Source organism: Oncorhynchus kisutch, linkage group LG26, assembly GCF_002021735.2.
Source record: "Oncorhynchus kisutch isolate 150728-3 linkage group LG26, Okis_V2, whole genome shotgun sequence".
Lineage (NCBI taxonomy): Eukaryota > Metazoa > Chordata > Actinopteri > Salmoniformes > Salmonidae > Oncorhynchus > Oncorhynchus kisutch.
This window is the reverse complement of record NC_034199.2, coordinates 6,993,961-7,019,598: the sequence shown is the minus strand read 5'-3', so window position 1 is coordinate 7,019,598 and position 25,638 is coordinate 6,993,961. Positions and strand designations below refer to the sequence as shown.

At 42.8% G+C, this 25,638-nt stretch overlaps 1 protein-coding gene across 3 annotated transcripts in view; it reads left to right on the top strand.

The window, feature by feature from the left end:
* slc39a10 (solute carrier family 39 member 10) overlaps positions 1 to 25,638 on the top strand; it is a 57,549-nt gene that overhangs the window by 6,104 nt on the left and 25,807 nt on the right. Inside the window, exons 1-6 of one of the 3 annotated variants that reach the window (XM_020461205.2) lie at positions 491 to 556; positions 8,374 to 8,455; positions 9,128 to 9,156; positions 16,375 to 17,586; positions 17,749 to 17,926; positions 24,230 to 24,405. In XM_020461205.2, the coding sequence (XP_020316794.1) occupies positions 9,154 to 9,156; positions 16,375 to 17,586; positions 17,749 to 17,926; positions 24,230 to 24,405 (1,569 nt within the window). In that variant the 5' untranslated portion in view covers positions 491 to 556; positions 8,374 to 8,455; positions 9,128 to 9,153. Of the gene's footprint in view, positions 1 to 490; positions 557 to 8,373; positions 8,456 to 9,127; positions 9,157 to 16,374; positions 17,587 to 17,748; positions 17,927 to 24,229; positions 24,406 to 25,638 lie in introns of those variants that run through there. The other 2 variants (XM_020461204.2, XM_031805638.1) reach the window with 2 other exon arrangements.

The window sequence follows — 25,638 nt, the reverse complement described above, 5'->3', positions numbered from 1 at the left end:
GAAAATAAAGTTAATAAAACATTTTAAATGTAATCCTAAAATGAATGTAGGCCTATTTTTAAACGGTTTTTACAGTTATTTTCACGAGTCTTCATCCATAACCAACCACGGTTATTCAATAACCGTCACATGTCTACTCATCATATCGTTTGGTTCTCTCTTTCTCTCTGTCAGTTTCTCGGTCTCTCTCTCTCTCCCAATGATATGTCAGCATGTTGCCTCGCGAATGTGATGCCCATTTTGTGCCCCCAATGAGAGGCCCTGTTGCGTAACTCACCAGACTCTGGCTTCTTGCTCAGTCTGTATACGTACGCACAAATCATCTGGACCCCCACCCCTTCCAGAAAATGTCCGGTTCATTAACTCTGATCCCATCTCCAAGACATGCACACACTCTGTCCCCTCCCTTTGTACACCACGTCCCACACACAAACGAGTTAGCCTACGTCAACTGATTTAAAGACTTTAAAACAGCCAACCAGTTCCAATAGTAACCCAGAAGAGCATTGGGTGTGAGAGGATTCCTTCTTTTGTTCCTCTAGGTCTTGAGATAAAGGTAAGCTGTACCTTTTTTGAGTCCTCCCCATGTGCTGTTTAGGTTTCAGTCGTCCCTTTTTTGGCATTGTTTGCTAATAAGTTTTTACCTGGTTGCAGGCGTAGCCTCCGTCTGTCCCCCTCATCCTGCGGTTAACTCGTCCCCAGCCTGTAGCACGTCAGCATCACACATACGTTCAGTTTTAAAGATCTCATGCTGATCTGCACCAGCTTATGGTGGGACTCACGCTAGGAGCCTGAGTCCATCCACCTCTTGTTAAAGTAACCGAGGGTCATTGCCGTGTTTCTAACTGGATGGATTGGTTGTGAATGGACGTGCAATACTGTGCGTGGAAAAACTAGCTATCCATGTGACCAAATGCAGTTGATAAGTGAACACGTCAATGTTGAACAAATGTATGTTGATTCTCCAGTGTATAGTGCATTCGTAAAGTATTCATACCCCTTCAATTTTCCACATTTTCTTACGTTACAGCCTTATTCCAAAATGGATGAAATAGTTTTCCCCCTCATCAATCTACACACAATACCCCATAAGTAAAAAAAAAAAATGTTTGCAAATTTATGAAGAAAAAAACACATTCCCATAATTATTCAGACCCTTTACTCGGTACTTTGTTGAAGCACCCCTTGGCAGAGATTCCAGCTTTGAGTCTTCTTGGGTATGACACTACAAGCTTGGCACACCTGTCTTTGGAGTTTTTCCCGATCTCTTCAGATCCTCTCAGGTCGGATGGGAAGTGTCGTTGCACAGCTATTTTCAGGTCTTTCCAGAGATGCTCGATCAGGTTCAAGTCCGAGCTCTGGCTGGGCCACTCAAGGACATTCAGAGACTTGTCCAGAAGCCACTCCAGCGTTGTCTTGGCTATGTGCTTAGGGTTGTTGTCCTATTGGAAGGTGAACCTTTGCCCCAGTCGGAGGTCCTAAGTGTTCTGGAGCAGGTTTTCATCAAGGATATCTCTACTTTGCTCTGTTCATCTTTCCCTCGATCCTGACTAGTATCCCAGGCCCTGCGGCTGAAAAACATCCCCACAGCATGCTGCTGCTACCACCATGCTTCACTGTAAGGATGGTGCCAGGGTTCCTCCAGATGTGATGCTTGGCATTCAGGCCAAAGACTTCAATCTTGGTTTAATCAGACCAGAGAATCTTGTTTCTTATGGTCTGAGTCCTTTTTGTACTGAGGAATCGCCTTCATTTGGCCCCTCTACCATGAAGGCCTTATTGGTGGAGTGCTGCAGGATGTTTTTCTTTTTGAAAGTTCCTCCCATCTTCACATAGGAACTCTGGAGATCTGTCAGTGACCATCGGGTTCTTGGTCACCTCCCTGACCAAGGCCCTTCTCCCCCAATTTCTCAGTTTGGCCAGGCAGCCAGCTCTAGGAAGAGTCTTGGTGGTTCCAAACGTATTCCATTTTAAGAATGATGGAGGCCACTGTGTTCCTGGGGACCTTCAATGCTGCAGAAATGTTTTGGTAACCATCCCCAGATCTGTGCCGCGACACAATCCTGTCTCAGAGCTCTACGTTCAATTCATTCAACCTCCTTGCTTGGTTTTTGCTCTGACGTGCACTGTCAACCGTGGGACCTTATATAGACAGGTGTGACTTTCCAAATCCTGTCCAATCAATTGAATTTACCACAGGTGGACTCCAAGTTGTACAAACATCAAGGATGATCAGTGGAAACAGGATACTCCTGATCTCAATTTAGAGTCTGAGGGGTCTGAATACTTACACTACCGTTCAAAAGTTTTGGGTCAATTAGAAATGTCCTTGTTTGTGAAAATCACTTTTTGTCCATTTAAAATAACATCAAATTGATCAGAAATGCAGTGTAGACATTGTTAATGCTGTAAATGACTATTGTAGCTGGAAAGGCTTTAAAAAAAACTGGAATATCTACACAGGCGTACAGAGGCCCAATATCAGCAACCATCACTTCTGTGTTCCAGTGGCACATTGTGTTAGCCTTTTTAAATTTATACATTTGGATTAGCTAATTGATCATTAGTAAACTCTTTTGCAATTATGTTCGCACAGCTCAAAACTGTTATTCTGATTAAGAAGCAATACAACTTGCCTTCTTTAGACTAATTGAGTATCTGGAGCATCAGCATTTGGGTTTGATTACAGGCTCAAAATGGCCAGAATCAAAGTACTTTCTTCTGGCAATTTCTCGCATGTGAAGTCTTCATTTCTCTGAACAAGAATAGACTTTGTTTCTGGCCACTTTGAGCCTGTAATCACACCCACAAATGTTTATTGCTTCAATTAGCACAACAGTTTTGAGCTGTGCTGACATAATTGCAAAAGGGTTTTCTAATGATCAATTTAGCCTTTAAAAATAATAAACTTGAATTGGCTAACACAACATGCCAGTGGAATACAGGCTATACAGGTTGCTGATAATGGGCCTCTGTACGCCTGTGTAGATATTCCATGAAAAAAATAAACTGTTTCCGGCTACAATAGTCATTCACAACATTAACAAATGTCTATCAACACTGAATTTTGATCGATTTTAATTTGCATTTGAACGCCAGTGTATGTTTTTAATTCATACATTTGCAAAACATTTCTCAATCTGTTTTCGCTTTGCCATTATTGGGTATTGTATGTAGATTAATGAGGATTTAAAAAATGTTTTTAAACCATTTTAGAATGATGCTGTAAATTAACTGTGTAAAAATTCAAGGGGTCTGAATGCTTTCTGACGTCACTGTACCATATCCTCACTGTGCCCACACAGACCATCTGGTGTGTGTAGTGTCCATGTGGTATCAGACACCTGCCTCTATCTCTCTGAGCTCTGACTTTTCTAGATAACTGCAACCTTTTACATAGGTAGTTATTTGAATAGTATAAGTACTATACCAGTTTAGTTGCCCTTTCTGCTCTGTAAAGTCTGGCTCACAAACCAGTCAGATATACAGTAGAAAAGTAGCCTAGTTAAAACCCCAAACATTTCTTAGTCTCTACTTTTATAGGAGTTTATTTTCTATTGTTGTGGTCTGTGTTCAATTCAGTTTGACATGACATGTAGTCTGCCAAAGTGGACATTTTAAAATGTAAACTGTGAATCTACATCTTATGAAGGCTGAGATGTATTATTAGTAGTGAGAGCTAACCAGGTGCATGATTCAGTGACAGGGCACTACCCTTGTCCTGACTTCACCCCCCCCCCCCCCCCCCCCACAGTACTGTCTGCAGAAATGCAACAGACCTGGACATGTTTCGTACACACACGGTGAAGGGGCTCGAGCACTTCAAGTTCCCCTTGTGAGTCGGCATGGGCCCTTACGTCCTCAGTTCTTCAGCTGCACCATTGAGAGCATCTTGACTGGCTGAATCACCGCTTGGTATGGCAACTGCTTGGATCCGACCGCAAGGGTAGTGCGTACAGCCCATTACATCACCGGGTCCAAGCTCCCTGCACTTCAGGACCTCTGTACCAGGCGGTGTCAGAGGAAGGCCCTAAAATGTTCAGACTCCAGCCACTTAAATCATAGACCTTTATCCCTGATAACGCACGGCAAGCGGTACCGATGCAGCTAGTCTGGAACCGACAGGACCCTGAACAACTTCTACCCTCAAACCGTAAGACTGCTAAATAGTTAGTCCGGTAGCTATTAGTTAAATAGGTAACCATCTTCTATGACAATTTTTGCCCCAACTCTTTTGACTCCTCACATACAGTGGGGCAAAAAGTATTTAGTCAGCCACCAATCGTGCAAGTTCTCCCACTTAAAAAGATGAGAGGCCTGTAATTTTCATCATAGGTACACGTTAACTATGACAGACAAAATGAGAGAAAAAAAAATCCAGAAAATCACATTGTAGGATTTTTTTATGAATTTATTTGCAAATGATGGTGGAAAACTTTTGTTATTGACCAAATACATATTTATCTCCATACTTTGTTATACCCTTTGTTGGCAATGACAGAGGTCAAATGTTTTCTGTAGGTCTTCAAGGTTTTCACACACTGTTGCTGGTATTTTGGCCCATTCCTCCATGCAGATCTCCTCTAGAGCAGTGATGTTTTGGGGCTGTTGCTGGGCAACACGGACTTTCAACTCCCTCCAAAGATTTTCTATGGGGTTGAGATCTGGAGACTGGCTAGGCCACTCCAGGACCTTGAAATGCTTCTTACGAACCCACTCCTTCGTTGCCCGGGTGGTGTGTTTGGGATCATTGTCATGCTGAAAGACCCAGCCACATTTAATCTTCAATGCCCTTGCTGATGGAAGGAGGTTTTCACTCAAAATCTCACGATACATGGCCCCATTTATTCCTTTCCTTTACACGGATCAGTCGTCCTGGTCCCTTTGCAGAAAAACAGCCCCAAAAGCATGATGTTTCCACCCCCATGCTTCACAGTAGGTAGGGTGTTCTTTGGATGCAACTCAGCATTCTTTGTGCTCCAAACACGACGAGTTGAGTTACCAAAAAGCTATATTTTGGTTTCATCTGACCATATTACATTCTCCCAATCATCTTCTGGTTCATCCAAATGCTCTCTAGCAAACTTCAGACGGGCTTGGACATGTACTGGCTTAAGCAGGGGGACACGTCTGGCGCTGCAGGATTTGATTCCCTGGCGGCGTAGTGTGTTACTGATGGTAGGCTTTGTTACTTTGGTCCCAGCTCTCTGCAGGTCATTCACTAGGTCCCCCTGTGTGGTTCTTGTGATAATTTTGACCCCACGTTGTGAGATCTTGTGTGGAGCCCCAGATCGAGGGAGATTATCAGTGGTCTTGTATGTCTTCCATTTCCTAATAATTGCTCCCACAGTTGATTTCTTCAAACCAAGCTGCTTACCTATTGCAGATTCAGTCTTCCCAGCCTGGTGCAGGTCTACAATTATTTTACTGGTGTCCTTTGACAGATCTTTGGTCTTGGCCATAGTAGAGTTTGGAGTGTGACTGTTTGAGGTTGTGGACAGGTCTTTTTATACTGATAACAAGTTCAAACAGGTGCCATTAATACAGGTGGAGGACAGAGGAGCCTCTTAAAGAAGAAGTTACAGGTCTGTGAGAGCCAGAAATCTTGCTTGTTTGTAAGTGACCAAATACTTATTTTCCACCATAATTTGCATATTAAAAATCCTACAATGTGATTTTCTGGATTTTTTTTTTTCTCATTTTGTCTGTCATAGTTGAAGTGTACCTATGATAATACAGGCCTCGTCTTTTTAACTGGGAGAACTTGCACAATTGGTGGCTGACTAAATACTTTTTTGCCGCACTGTATGCTGCTGCTACTACTGTTTATCTATCCTGTTGCCTAGTAAATTGATCCTTACCTATATGTACAGATCTACCTCGTACTGGTACCTTGTGTGTGTGTGTATATACCTAAGTTATCGTTACTTGTGTATTTGTTCCGCATGTTATTATTTTTCTAATTATTTTTGTTTTCTTCTGCATTGGTGGGAAGGGCAGTTTACTGTTAGTCTACACTGTGTTTTTATTATTTTTACGAAGCATGTGACAAAATTCATTTTGACTCACACACAGAGACTGAGATGGGGAGGAAGCTGTAGCCGTGTGAGAGTCATATGACGCGGCTTAAGGGCTCCCGTCTCCGCTCCCACCACCTCGTGTCTAAAGATGAGCGATAGAGAAAAAGCCTTGAATGTCTGCACGCCAGGAATGCACCGCTGCTTCTGCCAGGCCCTCTGATAATTTTCACTAGACTGCTAGTTATTGGACCATGTTGTATAAGCCTAGGTTGTGTATAAGTCAAAGCCTGAGGCTTAGTTGTTTGCATAACCATCAGATAATAAACTGTGCTAGTTCTTTGAATGTGGATTTGTGCACTCCATGAATTTTCCCAAATTGTATGTTTCAGCCTTATTCTAAAATTGAGGGGACAAAAACGATTTAATCAATCTACAGACAATACCGCTTAATGATAAAGAACAGTTTATTTTTTTAGACATTCTTTCTACTTTTTTACATTGACATAAGTTTTGAGACTCTTTACTCAGTACTTTGAAGCACCTTGACTCTTGGGTATGATACTACAAGCTTGGCACACCTGTGTATTTGGAGTTTCTCTCAAGCTCTGTCGGGTAGGATGGGAGCGTCACTGCACAGCTATTTTCAGGTCTCCAAAGATGTTCAATCGGGTTCGAGTCCGGGCTCTGGCTGGGCTGCTGAATGACTTTCGGAGACTTGTCCAGAAACCACTCCTGCGTTGACTTGGCTGTGTGCTTAGGGTCATTGTCCTGTTGGAAGGTGAACCGTTGCCCAAATCCTGAGGTCCTGAGCGAACTGGAGCAGGTTTTCATCAAGCATATCTCGGTACATTGCTCCGTTCATCATTCCCTCAATCCTGACAAGTCTCCCAGGCCCTGCCGCTGGAAAACATCCCCACTGGAGGATCTGCCACCACCATGCTTCACCTTAAAGATCGTGCCAGGTTGCCTCCATATGTGACGCTTTGCATTCAGGCCAATAGGTCATCCCCCTATTGCTTAGTTTGGCCAGGCGGCCAGCTCTAGGAGGGTCTCGGTGGTTCCAAACTTCTTCCTTTTAAGAATGATGGAGGCCGCTGTGCTCTTGGGGACCTTCAATGCTGCAAACATTTTTTGGTACCCTTTCCCAGATCTGTGCCTTGAGACAATCCTGTCTCAAATTACATTTGATTTGTCACATGCGCTGAATGCAACAGGTGTGAACCTTACAGTGAAATGCTTACTTACAAGTCCTTAACACATATTTTCTTCTTAAAGCATTGTTGGTTAGCATCCCAAGTACCCTAGAGAGGTTAACGTCCCACCTGACCAACATCCAGTGACAGTGCAGGGCGCCATATTCAAACAAATCTCATAACTAAAATTCCTCAAACATGCATGTATTATACACAATTTTTTTTAAAGATAAACTTGTTGTAGTTCCACCACAGTGTCCGATTTCAAAAAGGCTTTACGACAAAAGCATACCATGCGATTTATGTTAGGTTAGTACCTAGTCACAAAAAACACAGCTGTTTTTCCAGCCAAAGAGAGGAGTCACAAAAAGCAGAAATTGAGAGAATTAATCACTAACCTTTGATCTTCATCAGATGGCACTCATAGGACTTCATGTTACACAGTACATGTATGTTTTGTTGGATAAAGTTCATATTTTTATCCAAAAATCTGTTTACATTGGCGCGTTAGGTTTTGCCTCCAAAACATCCGGTGATTTTGCAGAGAGCTACGTCATTTTACAGAAATACTCATCATAAATGTTGATGAAAATACAACAATTTTGCATGGAATTAAAGATGTACTTCTCCTTAATGCAACCGCTGTGTCAGATTTCAAAAAAGCTTTACGGAAATAGCACACCATGGAATAATCTGAGTACAGTGCTCCGAGACCAAAATAAGCAATACAGATACTTATTACAATTAGCAATACAGATGTTGTGGAGTCAACAGAAGTCAGAAATAGCATTATAAATATTCACTTACCTTTGCTGATCTTCATCAGAATGGAATCCCAGTTCCACAATAAAAGTTTTGTTCAATAAAGTCCATAATTTATGTCCAAATAGCTAGCCTATCCTCCGGCAGGATTTCCACCCCAAAGCTATTCTAACACACTTGCTTCAACTGATCAGCTGCTTCTCTGTGAACTGATTAGCTGATTCAGGTGTGTAGGTGTAGGACTGGAGCAAAGCCTGCATATATACCCAGCTCTCAAGGAGGAGATTTGGCCACTCCAGCTGGACATCAAATAAGCCATTTATCTGTCTCAACCCTGCATTTCAGTTGTCATTGACGTTTTTGAGAATATGGGCTATTGGTCACACTTCTCTCTTCAGCTCAACAGTTGGTATTTCTGAAGAACTGGAAAAGGCCCTATCACGTCAGGATTGGGGGCCAAGGCGGAGCAGTATTACTACAGTAAGTTTAACGTTTCCAAACAGAGTCGTTTAATTTGGTTAACTAGGAAATGTGCTTGCTACCAAAGATGGGTTATGTTTAGTCTTTTCTTGGAACCCAGAACCAAATCTCTGGTGCGCTGGCCAGTTATTCAATTTGACTTTGGGGGTTGGTGTTCAAACGTGTACTAAACGGAAGTGGACAGTTCTCTTCCCCCCCCTCTGAAAACATCTACCAAAGCCAGTCCTCAGCCCTTCTTACGTAAAGTCCACCTGTGTTTACAATCCTTTGCTGTTAAAATCCAACAGCTATCTCTGAAATCCCCCCCTTTTTTTTTGTCTAAAATCATCAGTGGATTAACATCATTCAACGTCTGTCACAACAGGCTAGGTATAGCTGAGTCAAAAATCCCTAATTGTTGTGTAAATTATGGTTGAAATTTTATAACTTAAAAGAGTAACATCATGTGAATTCACGAGCTGGGTTGTGCGTTGACCTTTTTCATCGGCCGTCTGAAATAAAAAAAACAAACACTGGTTGTGGTGCATAACACGCAAGCCTGACTAAATCCTGAAAATACACTAAGCCTGAGGGGTCTAGAGGTGTGTGTGTGTGTGTGTGTGTGTGTGTGTGTGTGTCTGTCAAAGTATATGTGCTTTATACTAAACAGAGAATTGGTCTTTTCATTCACAGTTGAATTGAAGAAGGCGCCCTTGGATATGGTGAGTTAATGACCCGCTCCCCCTGGCTAGAAGTTCAAGTTCAGTATTCTTTGGCTACTGTAACCAAAAGCTTTACCTATGTGTTTTTAGACCCCCCACACACACACACACACACACACACACACAGCGGGGTATACTACAAAGCAGGATCAATGAGTTAGCTCGCAAACTTTGATAAACAAGAAATAACTATTGATTTTCTTGTTCGTTAAGAAAGCAATACTTGTGTGTTTTGGTTGTTGGGTCATTTAGGTCCTGTCCATTTCAAGCTTTCAATAAAAATAAAAACTTTTCAGAATATTTAGTCAAGTTGGCTAGTGTACCCCTCCCCAAAATATATTTTTTAAGGTGTTCTTGTTTGTATCTCATAAACAAGAATGTTTTTGTGTCGTTGAACATTTTTGAATGTTTAATTTAGAATAACTAGGTACTTTTTTTTTAGTTGCTTGACTTTAGGGGTCCCTGAAAAACAAGGATATAATGAACAAATTGAAATTAATAGCTGCACAGCCAAAACATCTCACATTTTATGAAACAAAAACAGTTTGACAGATTAAAAAATATTAAGTAATTTCATATTTTGAGTGTCGATTAGAGTAAACTGTTGGCACGATGTTCCACAATGTTCCCCAGGTGTATAGAAAGATTGTGTTGTGTATGTCTCAATAAACCTTTTAAGGAGCATTAGAGGTGTGGATATGACTTATAGGTCATAAGTGGGGTTTTTTCCCCAGCACATTTTTTAAAACAAATTCTGTTTTATTTATTTCACCTTTATTTAACCAGGTAGGCCAGTTGAGAACAAGTTCTCATTTACAACTACGACCTGGCCAAGACAACAGAGTTACACATGGAATAAATAAATGTACAGTCAACACAATAGAAAAGTCTATATACAGTGTGTGCAAATGAAGTAAGATTAGGGCGGTAAAGGCAATAAATAGGCCATAGTGGTGAAATTACAATTTAGCAATTACACTGGAGTGAAATATGTGCAAGTAGAGATACTGGGGTACAAAGGGTAAAAAAAATAAAAAAAATAATATGGGTTATGTACAGGATCAAATCAGGTGCAATGATCTGTAAGCTGCTCTGACAGCTGATGCTTAAAGTTAGTGAGGGAGATATGAGTCTCCAGCTTCAGTGACTTTTGCACTTTGTTCCAGTCATTGGCAGCAGAGAACTGGAAGGAAAGTCGGCCAAAGGAGGAATTGGCTTTGGGGGGGGGGACCAGTGAAATATACCTGCTGGAGCACGTGCTACGGGTGGGTGCTGGTTTGGTGACCAGTGAGCTGAGAAGGCAGGGCTTTACCTAGCAAAGACTTATAGATGACCTGGAGCCAGTGGATTTGGCAACGAATATGAAGCGAGGGCCAGCCAACGAGAGCATATACATACCTGTCACAACATACATGTCGCAGTGGTGGGTAGTATATGGGGCTTTGGTGATAAAGTGGACATTATTGTAGTTCACATCTCAAAACTTGTGAAAGTACTCAACAACGAATGTATTCAGTAGACACACACCATGCTCTGTTAGAGGTGTGTTCTTAAAATAGGTTAGTCTTGCCCGATCTCCACGTGGGTTCATAGGTCAGCCCAGACTCATGTTTATAAACAGTGTCTTGTCGGAAGCAGCTGCGAAGTAGCCTTGTAATCACATTGCCGTTTGCAACCGAAAAGCTGCACCGCTGTCACACACTCTGCCTTAACTTGATTTCACGCATCGCTTGGGCAAGCAAGGCACTCTGTGGTAAGTAGCCTACTCTGCTTTCCTTGAATTGTTTGACTGGGAAAGGTTAGTGTCACATTGATTTGACTGTACATAATTTTTAGCAGTTCATTCCCACTTTAATTGTTACATGGTTATATAGTGTGCAACAGGCTGCACTTGGCAATACGTTATTTCAGTGTCTTGAAATAATTGTCAGTATATTGCTTATGTTGCACAAGTGTATAAAGTCACTTGTATAAATGTTTTATATTTGTAAGTGTCATGCATTAGATGCATATTATCGAGCAGCCCTTTGGTACCACTTAACAAATGGATCCTAGTATTTGCACCTCCTTATCCTAAGTCTGGTATAAGGAAGTTAGTCATTGTTTAGCTCTGGTATTGGCAGGATTATCGACTGCTTGGGTAGAAGACTAGGGATCTGTACCAGGTTATCAGAATTGACTGAGATACGCATGGTGATCTGACATCAACACTACATATGTTGGCCTAAACGGTAGTATTGATATAAAGTACCCTGACGTAATGAAGCATGGGTACCAGACAGTCTTTCTGGCTGTAGAATGTTTACAAATAATTGTATGATGCAGTACTCTACCCTAGGAGGGACAGATCATAGCAAAAATAACATGGCCCATTTAATCTCAGTTACTGATATATAAAAATGAGAAGAAAAATCTTTATTCACCGGTCCATCAATTTAAGTACCACAATAAAAAAAAACGGTCAGTTCAAGCTACAGATACCAGTTTCAATTGCAGTCTCTGCGTCTCAATCCACCGCATCTGCTTATGTCGCCCTTCTGCATCTGCTGTCAAAAGTGGTAGAACTACAGGGCTGTTTGTCGGAACAGGAAACACCCCGAAAATTGGTCTTCTCACAAACGTCTGTAGCAGTTTTGTCTACAAACTAATTTAACCACTCTATAGAAAGGGGAGACTCTTATGAACAGGATGTTCTCTGTTTTGCTCTTACAGCTAAACCTACTCTTGTCTCTGCGCAATCTTTAAATGTACTTGGACTACAGATCTAAAGAGCATGGATTGATGAGTCTGTCTCTAGCCTTCTTCATGTCAGTCTCTGTCCTTACTAGTGCAATCTGGGATCTGGCAAAATGTTAGATGCCTCATGAGATTAGCAAAACTGTAATTCTACCATAACTCAAAATAGGTTGTATTACTCCCAGGGTTTACAAATGACAAGAATTTAAACAATATGTTTTAAACTACCTTATGGATGCAAGGACAGACAGATCATGGCATCTAGAGCACTGTCTAATGCATTTTACCTTTACCCCAGGCCTATCCTGTAGCTGTATACCAAAACAAGTGGCGAGCTGCCATTAAACATATCCCAGACTATCTTTAAAGGCATACAACCCTCAAATCAAACTCTGCTTTCAATCATATTGGGATTGTCCTAAAGTCAGGATGTGTCATGTCCCCCCCCCCCCAAAAAAAATCCTTAGCGGTCTTAATTCTCAGTGGGAGTGTAAAGAACCTTCCTGTAATGTGACCAGAAATGGGATGCACACTTTGGATCTGTAGATAAGTAGCCTAGCAATAACCAATGCTAAATACATTAAATGTATTCGATACAGGTAACTTGCTGCTGATCTTGTCATGCAGGGCTCCCTTGAATAAAAAAAATGTTAGCTGACACAAGCTAGTTGAGTGCCTTTCAGTTACTGACATAACGAGGGAAACCGCTTATGCACAACCAAATAGAAAAATTTCCCCTTGTGCATTCTAACTCTTCTCACTCTTTAACAGTATGTTTTTTTGGGGGGAAATTGATCGGATGGCCTGTAAAAATTGCCCATCCCTGGTCTAGAGGATCCTGTATGCCAATCATGGCTGTGTATATAAATCTGTTTGATCGTGTCTGAGCATTTCGATGACAAAAGGCTCAGGGAAATAAATGATCAAAAACATATTTGGAGTTATTTTCATGAAATAAACACACACTGATTTTATTAGACAGTGATTAAAACATACAATTATAAAGACTGCATGTGGGCTTAAAATAAAGGTTGAAGTTGCACTACACATATCGCTCTGCCATTTCCTGGTTGCTAAAATTCTAATATTTCTGTTCATGTGACAAAATAAGAATGAGAATCATTGTACCATCTAAACCGCTGTGAAATATATTTTCCAGTAACAAAAGTATCATGTTTGAAGCTGGTGTACAAAAGAAAGACTCAACTTCAATGGGAAGCTTAGAAATGGCGCACATAGAACATTTTTACAGCCTCTTAGACTTGCTTTCAGTGTGTTACAGATCTTACTTTTCTATGAAAATTTGCTCTGGTCTCCCAAAAAGTTACATTGCCACTTTTAAATTAAAAAAATTATATGGAGTCAAGGATGCAGAGCAGTGTATATAGTTTTCGATCACCTTTCAAACAATTACACCGTTGACTGATTTTTAATGTCGTGGTGCTTTGTTGCACAATTGTTGGATTCGTTCCATTCCCTCTAGGACTCGAGACTGCTAAAGATTGTCTAGCTACTTTTTTGTTGAACTTCTCATTTCAACGATCATGGCCATTTAATATAGAGTTGGTCCCCCCCTTTGCTGCTATAAGACTGCTCTTCTGGGAAGGCTTTCCACTAGATGCTGGAAGATTGCTGCGGGGACTTGCTTCCATTCAGCCACGAGCATTAGTGAGGTCGGCCACTGATGTTGGGCGATTAGGCCTGGCTCGCTGTTGGCGTTCCAATTCATCCCAAAGCTGTTAGATGGAGTTGAGTTCAGGGCTTTGTGCAGGCCAGTCAAGTTCTTCCAAACTGATCTCAACAAACCATTTCTGTATGGACCTTGCTTTGTGCATGGGAGCATTGTTACGCTGGAACAGGAAAGGGCCTTCCCCAAACTGTTGCCACAAAGTTGGAAGCACAGAATCGTCTAGAATGACATTGTATGCTGTAGCGTTAAGATTTCCCTTCACAGGAACTAAGGGGCCTAGCCCAAACCATGAAATACAGCCCCAGACCATTATTCCTCCTCCACCAAATTTTACATTGGCACTATTTATTTGGGCCGGTAGCGTTGTCCTGGCATCCGACAAACCCAGATTCATCTGACGGACTGTCCGATGGTGAAGCGTGATTCATCACTGCAGAGAACACGTTTCCACTGCTCCAGAATTCAATGGCGGCACTCTGTGGTCCCGTTCTGTGAGCTTGTCGTCTAACCACTTCGCGGCTAAGCCGTTGTTGATCCTAGGTGTTGTCACTTCACAATAACGGCCCTTACAGTTGACTGGGGCAGCTCTAGAAGGACCTATTGAAAAGGTGGAATCCTATGAAGGTGCCAGGTTGAAATGCAATGCGCTCTTCAGTAAGGGCATTCTATTTCCAATGTTTGTCTATGGAAATTGCATGGCTGTGTGCTTGATTTTATACAGCTGTCGGCAATGGGTTTGGCTGAAATGGCCAAATCCACTAATTTCAAGTGTTGTCCACATACTTTTGTGTATATAATACCAGTCAAAGGTTTGGACACCTATTCATTCCAGTGTTTTTCTTTAAGACATCAAAACTATGAAATAACATGTGGAATGATGCAGTAACCAAAAAAGTCAAGATATATTTTATGTTTGAGATTCTTCAAAGTAGCCACCCTTTGCCTTGACAGCTTTGGACACTCTTGGAATTCTCAACCAGCTTCATGAGGTAGTCACCTGGAATGCATTTCAATTAACAGGTGTGCCTTGATTTGTGGAATTTCTTTCCTTCTTAATGCATTGGAGCCAATCAGTTGTTTTTTGACAAGATAGTGGTTGTATATAGAAGAGAACCCTATTTGGTAAAATACCAAGTCTGTATTGTGGCAAGAACGACTCAAATAAGCAAAGAGAAACAACAGTCCATTACTTCAGTCAGGTCAGTCATTACGGAACATTTCAAAAGCTCTGAATGTTTTTTTTTCCCCCCAAGTGCATTGGCAAAAACCATCGAGCCCTTATGATGAAACTGGCTCTCATGAGGACCGCCATTGGAAAGGCAGATCCAGAGTTACCTCTGCTGCAGAGGATAAGTTCATTAGTTACCAGCCTCAAATTGCAGCCCAAATAAATTGGATTTCAAGTAACAGACATCTCAACATCAACTGTTCAGTGGAGACTGCATGAATCAAGCCTTCATGGTCGAATTTCTGCAAAGAAACCACTACTAAAGGACGCCAAGAAACACGACCAATGGACATTAGACCAGTGGAAATCTGTCCTTTGGTCTGATGAGTCCTAATTTGACGTTTTTGGTTCTGTCCTCGGTTTCTTTGTGAGACACAGTAGGTGGACGGATGATCTCCGCATGTGTAGTTCCCACCATGAAACATGTAGGAGGAAGTGTGGTCTTGGGGTGCTTTGCTGGTGACACTATGTGATTTATTTTAAAATTCAGGGCACACTTAACTAGCATGGCTACCACAATTCTGCATCAATACGCCAATTTGTTTTTCAACAGGACATTGACCCAACACACCTCCAGGCTGTGTAAGGGCTATTTAACCAAAGAGTGATGCGGTGCTGTATCAGATGACCTGGCCTCCACCATCACCCGACCTCAACCCAATTGAGATGGTTTGGGATGAGTTCTACCGCAGAGTGAAGGAAAAGCAGCCAATAAGTGCTCAGCATATGTGGGAACTCCTTCAAGACTGTTGGAAAAGCATTCAAGGTGAAGCTGGATGAGAAAATCCCAAGAGTGTGTAAAGCCGTCAAGGCAAAGGGTGGCTACTTTGAAGAATCTAAAATGTTTATTTTTTTTGGTTCTGCATGATTTCATAGTTTTGATGTGTTCACTTTTTCTACAGTGTAGAAAATAGTCTAAATAAAGAAACCCTTGAATGGGTAGGTCCAAACTTTTGACTGGTAAAGTGTAAATATATGAATTCTGTATAAAAGACAGAACACAGCCCACTACCAATGTTTTGAAAATGTAATAAAAATAAGTGATTTGGTAGTGTTGTGTACTTTCAATCTGTGTTTTCAATACGGTTGCTGGTCTACGGGTTTCAATGCTCTCTGTAGTTTGGCTTCTTCAGTTTGTCTGGGGTCTGTCCCAAGCACTGTCTGTGTCTAGCATCAAAGCAAGGGTACCCTTGCTAACAATCCCCATTGCCTTACCCTCTTTCTAACTCTGGTCTTTGCAGTTAGTTATTCCCATTCAACTCCCTAGCATCCCCCTTACCCCCAGGCCTCTCTGGAGATCTTATGAAGATCATTTGACTGGAATGCTATGTCTGCCTCTGGCGGAAAAACATGAGGGGGAAAAAAGCTAATTTCTCACACTTTCTCCGGCTAGCTCTTTGGGGAGCTTATTGTGCTCAGGCTGCAATTAGATGAAAGCCCATTTGTCCAGTCTTTTATTTTAAATCAGATTGGTTATTATTAGATCAGTTGGGTAGCTACTTCATAAATTTCTAGGCTTATAACAAAGTTTCTTACGTGTGTGTGTTCTCTTTACCCATTTTAGGGGTGTCATAGCGGGGAGACGATGCGGGTCCACACTCACACAAAGTTCTGCTTCCTATGTGTGCTCACCTTCCTGTTCCACCAGTGCAGCCACTGCCACGGCGACAGCCAGCACCATCACCACGGCCATCACCAAGGCGGCGCTAGCGACCATGATGGTCATGAACACGCCCACAGCGACCTGCAGATCTCCCAGGCTCCTTACGTGGGCGGAGGAGGGTCTGGTGGGGAAATAGATGTGCAGAACAAGGGTCCTGGCGAGGTGCTAGAGCTGGAGCAGCGCTTCTACATCCACCAACTGTTCCGGCGTTACGGCCAGCGCGGCCAGCTGGACTTCCGTGGCTTCCAGAGCCTGCTGCTCAGCCTGGGTCTGGGGGAGGTGAAGGTGGTGGGCTTGGAGCATGAGGAGCTGGGCCACGATCACGTTGCCCACCTGGACCTGCTGGAGGTCCAGGAGGGACTCCACTCACACTCGCCCACCCACGAAGAGCCAGGGCATGGCCATGGGCATAAACACCAGCATACACGGGGGAGGCCCCACGCACACTACCACCCACACACAGATCCAGGGCCAACTCACTCCCCCTGCAACCAACTGGCGACCGGTGCCAGTCCCACTGTAGATGATGGTCCATTGGAGGATCACGACCACAAACATGACCACGGCCCAGTAAAAGACAGTGACCACACTCATGATCGTAAACCAAATGATGACCACGAACAAGACAAAGAGCACAAACGCAAAGATAGCCAACAGATCAACCATGAAGACCACAGCAACAAGACTCAGCCTCATCATGATCATGAACACTATCATGATCATGACCTCAAATCCCACACACACCCCCATCACTCACAAAACAACACAGACAGTCCTCAAGCACATCAAGAGCAGCCACCCATAGCCCGGGCACAGGCCCGCCAGGAGCATCAACCAGGGGCCGAGGCTTCAGAGGTCCCCATTGCCAAGCCCTCTGCCCCACTTACCCTACCTCCAGAATCCAAGCCCAAGAGGCCAAGGAAACCCAAAGGCCAGTGGGCACGAAACCAAGACCACCATAACCACAGTCAGGAACATGACCACGTGCATGGTCACAGTCTTAGTTCTGCGCCTAGGGGGAAGAGGGCGGCAGGTGAGCCCCACTTGAGCCCCATGTTACCGGTGCCAGCCCTGCCCAGGCATCAAGAGGACGTGGTTCATCAGCATGAGGAGGTGGGGTTATTTATGTTATGTATGATGAATACACAATGATATATATATATATGAAATGGATTTGCATAAACTGAGTAGTAAAGGATGTGTAATGACATGGTACTGTTTGAACCTTTTCACCCATGTCCACCATCTCTTCCTCCCTCCTTCCTCAATCGCCAGTGTCTGAATCTGACCCAGCTCCTCAACTACTATGGCCTGAGTCCAGACTCCCGCATCTCGCCCAGCCAGTTCACCTACCTGTGCCCGGCCCTGCTCTACCAGATTGACAGCCGCGTCTGCATCCGCCACTATCACCAGGTGGACTTGGGGCAGGCCGCCCTGGAGCCAGCCAACTCCGGTAAGGCCCTGTGATTTCACTCGGTGACAGTAATGCATTTATGTATCTTACCTCATCCACTAACAAGGTGCCCATTGTGACTTTTGTGTCAATGTGACAATTGCGGTACTCATGTCCAAAAGCCTAGATAATATTATTGGATTGTTCTGTGGATGTAAGGCTTTGAATCTGTTTTGAATGGTGCAACTCGCACATGGGTGGCAGTATTATGGCCTATTTACACAATAGATGTCAGTCACACCCTTCTGTACACACTTAGCTTCTGTTGCACGCAAACAAAATGAGCACTGCAAACAAACTACAGTATTTTTTTCAGCAAATACAACCCTGCTTTAGGTAGCACATAGTGAGCTTGAAGGCTCTTCTGTGTCGAGTGAGAACACATACGCAGAAACATGTCAATAGCTTTGTGACAGTCTCATGATTTGACGTGTGCCTTAAACTTTGGCATAAAAGTTATTTGCCATCAGCATTTTCCAAGGCTCTGCAGAACTTTGCCAAAACATAAGGGCTGCACAAAGGTTGATCTTACTTATGTTTTTGTCCTTTTATTGGTGTGGTGAATTGATACTACTTGGGGCTGGATAGGCCTAAGTGTTTTTCTGTTTTGACATGCGTATGATGCAATGGCACTCTCAGTACTGCAATGTAGCTTTTAGCTGCCAAGTACTACTACTAAAGTGTTCTTACCCATGACAATATGTCCAAGGCCTTTTCCATTTAGATAACAACATTTAGCAAAACTGCCAATCAGGGAATACTTCCTGTCGAACCTCATTTTGAAACTGAAGAATTATCTTCCAACTGGCTTAATCATATCACATGGTCTCCATTGGTCATTTCACAGTAGCTCCATCATTTGATATGTTTGAATATTAAAAGAAAAACATTTTGAAGAGTAGCCAAAATATTATTTAAAATCAGCAAGGCCAATTCAGTTGTATGTCTCAATGCTCTTTAAACGGCAGGGTTCCAAACTGTTTCATGAGGGATTGGAAAAGGCTGTCAAACCACCACACTGAAGTGCAAAGGGTGTCCCATTTTTTGTTGTTGTTGCTCATAGTACATGGTTTATACATTCCGAAAATACCTCATCTTTTGTGACAACTTAGCATGTCACACCTAAGCATGTAACTGTGTTGACAGTCATTGTTCTAAAAGTAATTTTGCATGCTGAAAAACTCCAGGCAATATCAGTAGCATACTGTAATCAAACTGCACACTGTGCCCAGCTTTTGAGCGATGACCAGCGAGCGGTAGATGGCCTGTTCTTGCACATCTGCGAGGCACCTTCATCATTCAAATGCAAAAATGGTTTGTGATATTAGGCTTTAGTTGAGTGACAACCTACAGTATGTAATTTGCTAGGTTATTGTTGTCTGCACGGTTGAAAATGTGTGTTTTACTGGAATGAAAGTACGCTCTCATCTGGCTACACAGTGCCTTCAAAGTATTCATACCCTTGACTTATTCCACAGCCTGAATTACCCATCAGCCATCTACACACAAACCCAATAATGACAAAAATGATCATGACACATTTTTAGTACGTTTACTGAAAATGTAATACAGAAACACTGCTCAAAAAAATAAAGGGAACACTAAAATAGCACATCCTGTATCTGAATGAATGAAATATTCTTATTAAATACTTTTTTCTTTACATAGTTGAATGTGCTGACAACAAAATCACACAAATTATCAATGGAAATCAAATTTATCAACCCATGGAAGTCTGGATTTGGAGTCACTCAAAATTAAAGTGGAAAACCACACTACAGGCTGATGTAATGTCCTTAAAACAAGTCAAAATAAGGCTCAGTAGTGTGTGTGTGTGTGTGTGGCCTCCATGTGCCTGTATGACCTCCCTACAACGCCTGGGCATGCTCCTGAGGGATCTCCTCCCAGACCTGGACTAAAGCAGCGAGACATGATGTCCCAGATGTGCTCAATTGGATTCAGGTCTGGGGAACGGGCGGGCCAGTCCATAGCACCAATGCCTTCCTCTTGCAGGAACTGCTGACACACTCCAGCCACATGAGGTCTAGCATTGTCTTTCATTAGGAGGAACCCAGGGCCAACCGCAGCAGCATATCGTCTCACAAGGGGTCTGAGGATCTCATCTCGGTACTTAATGGCAGTCAGGCGAGCACATGGAGGGCTGTGCGGCCACCCCACACCATGACTGACCCACCGCCAAACCGGTCATGCTGGAGGATGTTGCGGCAGCAGAACGTTCTCCACGGCGTCTCCAGACTGTCACGTCTGTCACGTGCTCAGTGTGAACCTGCTTTCATCTGTGAAGAGCACAGGGCGAATTTGCCAGTGGCGAATTTGCCGATCTTGGTGTTCTCTGGCAAATGCCAAACGTCCTACACGGTGTTGGGCTGTAAGCACAAATCAAATCAAATTTTATTTGTCACATACACATGGTTGCAGATGTTAATGCGAGTGTAGCGAAATGCTTGTGCTTCTAGTTCCGACAATGCAGTAATAACCAACAAGTAATCTAACTAACAATTCCAAAACTACTGTCTTATACACAGTGTAAGGGGATAAAGAATATGTACATAAGGATATATGAATGAGTGATGGTACAGAGCAGCATAGGCAACCCCCACCTGTGGACGTCGGGCCCTCATACCACCCTCATGGAGTCTGTTTCTGACCGGTTGAGCGGAAACATGTACATTTGGCCTGCTGGAGGTCATTTTACAGGTCTCTGGTAGTGCTCCTCGCACAAAGGCGGAGGTAGCGGTCTTGCTGCTGGGTTGTTGCCCTCCTACGGCCTCCTCCACGTCTCCTGATGTACTGGCCTGTCTCCTGGTAGCGCCTCCATGCTTTGGACACTACGCTGACACACAGCAAACCTTCTTGCCACAGCTCGCATTGATGTGCCATCCTGGATGAGCTGCACTACCTGAGCCACTTGTGTGGATTGTAGACTCCGTCTCATTCTACCACTAGAGTGGTACCGTCAGCATTCAAAAGTGACAAACATCAGCCAGGAAGCATAGGAACTGAGAAGTGGTCTGTGGTTATCACCTGCAGAACCGCTCCTTTATTGGGGGTGTCTTGCTAAATGCCTATAATTTCCACCTGTTGTCTATTCCATTTTCAAACAGCATGTGAAATGTATCAATCAGTGCTTCCTAAGTGGACAGTTTGATTTCACAGAAGTGTGATTGACTTGGAGTTACATTGTGGTGTTTAAGTGTTCCCTTTATTTTTTTGAGAAGTGTATATCATTGCATAAGTGTTCACACTCCTGAGTCAATACTTTGTAGAAGCACCTTTGGCAGTGAATAGAGCTTTGAATCTTTCATGGTAGTTCTTCAAGAATTTTCCACACCTGGATTGTGCAACATTTGCCCATTTTTATTATTAAGCTCTGTCAAATTGATCATTGCTAGACAACCATTTTCAGGTCTTGCCATAGATTATCAAGTAGATTTAAGTCAAAACTAACTATGCCACTCAGGAACATTCACTGTCTTTTTGGTAAGCAACTCCAGTGTAGATTTGGCCTTGCTTTAGGTTATTGTCCTTCTGAAAGGTGAATTCACCCCCCAGTGTCTGGTGTAAAGCATACTGAACCAGGTTTTCCTCTAGGATTTTTGCCTGCCCTTAGATAAATCTATTTTATCCTGAAACATTTTTTTTCAGTTTTACTTTAGTGCCCAAAACAAGATGCATATTTTGTAAAGTTTTGCCTGATGTGACAAATAAGATATTAATCAACAGTACCAACTGCCTCTGGCAAGAGGATACATTTCAAAACAATAGACATGTTGCAAGAGTATGAAGAGAAAAACATCAGGGACAGACTGATATTCTGCAAAAGGTACAGGGATTGGACTGCTGAGGACTGGGGTAAAGTCATTTTCTCTGAATCCCCTTTCCGATTGTTTGGGGCATCCGTAAAAAATCTTGTCCGGAGAAGACAAGGTGAGCGCTACCATCAGTCCTGTGTCATGCCAACAGTAAAGCATCCTGAGACCATTCATGTGTGGGGTTGCTCTCGGCCAGGGGAGTGGGCTTTTTATGGTGGTGGCCAGACAGAAGCCACTCTTCAGTAAAAGGCACATGACAGCCCGCTTGGAGTTTGCCAAAAGGCACCTAAAGGAAACAGAAACAAGATTCTCTGGTCTGATGAAACCAAGTTTGAAGTCTTTGGCCAGAATGCCAGGCATCACGTCTGGAGGTAACCTGGCACCATCCCTATGGTGATGCATGGTGGTTGCAGCATCATGCTGTAGGGATGTTTTTCAGCGGCAGTGACCGGGAGACTAGTCAGGATCGAGGCAAAGATGAACAGAGCAAAGTACAGAGAGCTCCTGATCCAGAGCGCTCATGTGTTATTAGCAGAGAGGTTTGGATCCCTCTTTTTTGTTATTGGTCTATCAACCAACTTACCACATGGTGATTTCACCTTGGAAAGCTGAAATTCTCACCATGCAAACCTGCTGATTAGGTCATGTGTAGATTGTATTTTCAACCAGCAACTATGAGGAAATAATACTTTTATGGTGTTTGTTTTCGTCAGCTGTACAATATGATTTAAAACAGTTTTAAAGCTTAATTTTGACTGCACTGGGCCGTTAAGTTGAATTTCCCCAATAGGAAGGCTCATGTAATATTTTTGGGCAATCAAAAATGTTCTCCCTGCTAGATCATGAACATGACAATATCTATCTAAAAACTAATAGCCTTGATTCCTCAATACCTCACCCCACTCTCAAAGCTCGTTGGAGGAGTTGACACCTAATACAATTTTATGACGCAGTCCCTGTTGCGGTCTTCAAATGCTTTTTCTGTTTTTGTTATCCTAAAGCTGAGCTTAACAGGCATGCTCCCCAAACTAACATCTAACCCCCCCCCCCCCTGAGGAAATGCCTGCCTCCTGTTTCCAAAAGGACTTGCAGCATTTGGAGATTTGTAATGATTTTTAATCCTCCATTTGGGTAAAGCAACCGCTTAATTCACTCCCTCTACAGCTATTCAGGGATCACTTTTTTCAGTAACCATCTGAGACTAGGCAGATGAAAAGATTCATGACCAGGTGTTTTATTTGTTTTTTTGTATAAATTTGGACTATCGTTGTTTGATCTATTTGATCTTAGCGTTAAAGACCGCTCACTCCTCCTTCCTAGTTTTTTTGTTTGTTAATATATAATATTTGTTGACGCTACTTTGAATACACCTCTGAAACTACTAGGGATGAACAGGTCCATGAACAACACTTGGTTTAACCTATCCAGTCGAGAGACCAGTGACCACCCCGAGAGAAGGAAAAAAAGTATTCAGTATTAAAACCTTTCCAAAGGCTGCACTTATTTGATCCCGTGAGAGCGTTTGTGATCCCTGTGAAGTGTAAGGAGTCACATGTCGCATGCAGGCCAACTAAAAGTAACTTGATTACCCTGCCCTATAACAATAACTAGAAAACAACGGTATAAATTTGCATTTGGGGCTTCAAGGAAAGGGTTTCTCCCACAGAATTTTGTGGTTATGTAGGGTTACATGTATAATAACTTGAACAAACCAACTAAGGCACCGTTATTAGTCAGGCCACCTCCAAAACAGGCTACGCAATCTTCACAACATATTCATCAAACACCAATTCATTTTGACTTGGCAAGAAAGGACTGTCGCAGTCCACCCTTGACATCAATTGTCTGGATGATGAGCCTGCATTTTCAGTCTTCGACACCTGCCAGATCTGAATGCTGGTGGCAGAAGCTAGTATCAGTCTAGCGAATGCGGCACACGTTTGTGTGACATTGAATTTCACACTACATTAAACATTTAAATTGTTCTTTAGTTTCTCAGTTTTCTAGAGCCCTGGCCCCAACTATGACTGTCAAACTGATCCTGTCATGACCATATACTTTTATAACCTTTTTGATACATTATGTTTCTGTTTTAATTATGGGCCTCTGTTTTGAATAAATGTTCGAGGAGCAAGGACAAAATGAACTCCTAATGACATCTACCAACGTGGCTCTGTGTGTAGCTATCGCTTTCAACAGCGATGGAAGTGGTTGTTACAAAATCTCACTCAAAGTAAGCCTATGAATGCCATCAGCTTGTGGACGGTAGACATTTTTTCTCTGCAGGGCGACAGCTTTCTGACTATGGTGTCACTCCCCCTTCACAATATTTTTGGCAGTCGATGCATAATGCTCCTTCCTTTACGAGTTGTGGTATGACTCTTTCGGTCTTTCTCTTTCTTCACTCTCTCTCGCTCACCATCTGTGTGTCTCTCTCACCCCCACCCCCTTTCTCTGTTTGTGTGTGTAGTGTGGGTCTGGATGTGGGGCTTTGTCTCCATCACCATTATCAGCCTGCTGTCCCTACTGGGTGTAATACTGGTGCCCATCCTCAACCAGGGCTGCTTCAAGTTCCTGCTCACATTCCTGGTTGCCCTGGCTGTGGGCACGCTCAGCGGAGACGCCCTGCTCCACCTGCTGCCACATGTGAGTACTTCTGGCTCCACTGACCCTGTGACACCTCCGTTTCTCAGCCACCATTGCACCCAATCTACACACATCCACCAACAAGTTCAGAGACTTGTTTGGGTTGGTGCATTTTTTTGCTTTGTCATTAAGGGGTACTGTGGACAGATTGATGGGGGGAAAAAAACATTTGAATCCATTTTAGAATAAGGCTGTAATGTAACAAAATGTGGAAAAGGGCACTGTTAGTACCTTACTGTAATAGATTCCATTTTTAAATGGGCAAAAATAGCTTTTTAGCATTTTTGCTGTGACTTTCTGGGAGTGGTCTGAGTGGGGAGGGGAATCTGAAAACTAGCTGTTACTAGCAGAGAGGTTTGGATCTCTTGTTATTGGTCTATCTACCTATTTACCGCATGGTGATTTCACCTTGGAACCCCCCCCCCCCCCCCCCCCATGCAAACCTGCTGATTAGGTCCTGTGTAGATTGTATTTTCAACCAGCAACTGAGGAAATAACACTGATTTTAACCTTTTTTTTTTATACTTCTACGGTGTTTGTTTCATCAGCTGTACAATATGTTATAATACACAGGAAATGCTTCATTTTGACTGCACTCGGCCTTTAAGTTGAATTTCCCCAATAGGAAGACTTTTTACAGGATGTCAGATTGACGATTCACCTGCTGCCCCACGTGAATTAAAGCTATACTTGGAAGAGGGGAGCGGGGCACCCCCACAACAAGAATGGAAATATCTTTGCGGGCCCCCCAAAAATAAAGATATTAACATCCGGCACCCCTAAGAGATATGGGGCACCCCCAAGAGTCAATGTCAGGGCCTAAAACTTTTTAATGCCTACCAGACACTGGCATGTAGATTAATACATCTACCAGCCACTCAGATTTTTTTAACCAACCAAAATATTTGTTTTGCGTTACACTAAAAAACTGAAAACAAAATGGATGAGCATGCTTAGTAACTGTTCTAAAACAAGATATGTATTACTAGTAAGAAGTAATGTGGTATCTTTCTCAGTTTAATGTAATATTTTGTGACCCGAGTCTTTTAACCAAATCTCACAGATTCTGCTGCCCCTTTAAGGTTACTGTGGAATTTCGGCTCTTTTTGCTGACTGATCTTTGACTTGTTCCGTCATAACAAGTCATCTTTTGACTAATTTAGTTTATTTGAGTCAGTCATGCCCAGAGCATTCAGGACCCTCTACTGGGCATCGATGAACTGAACTCTCGAA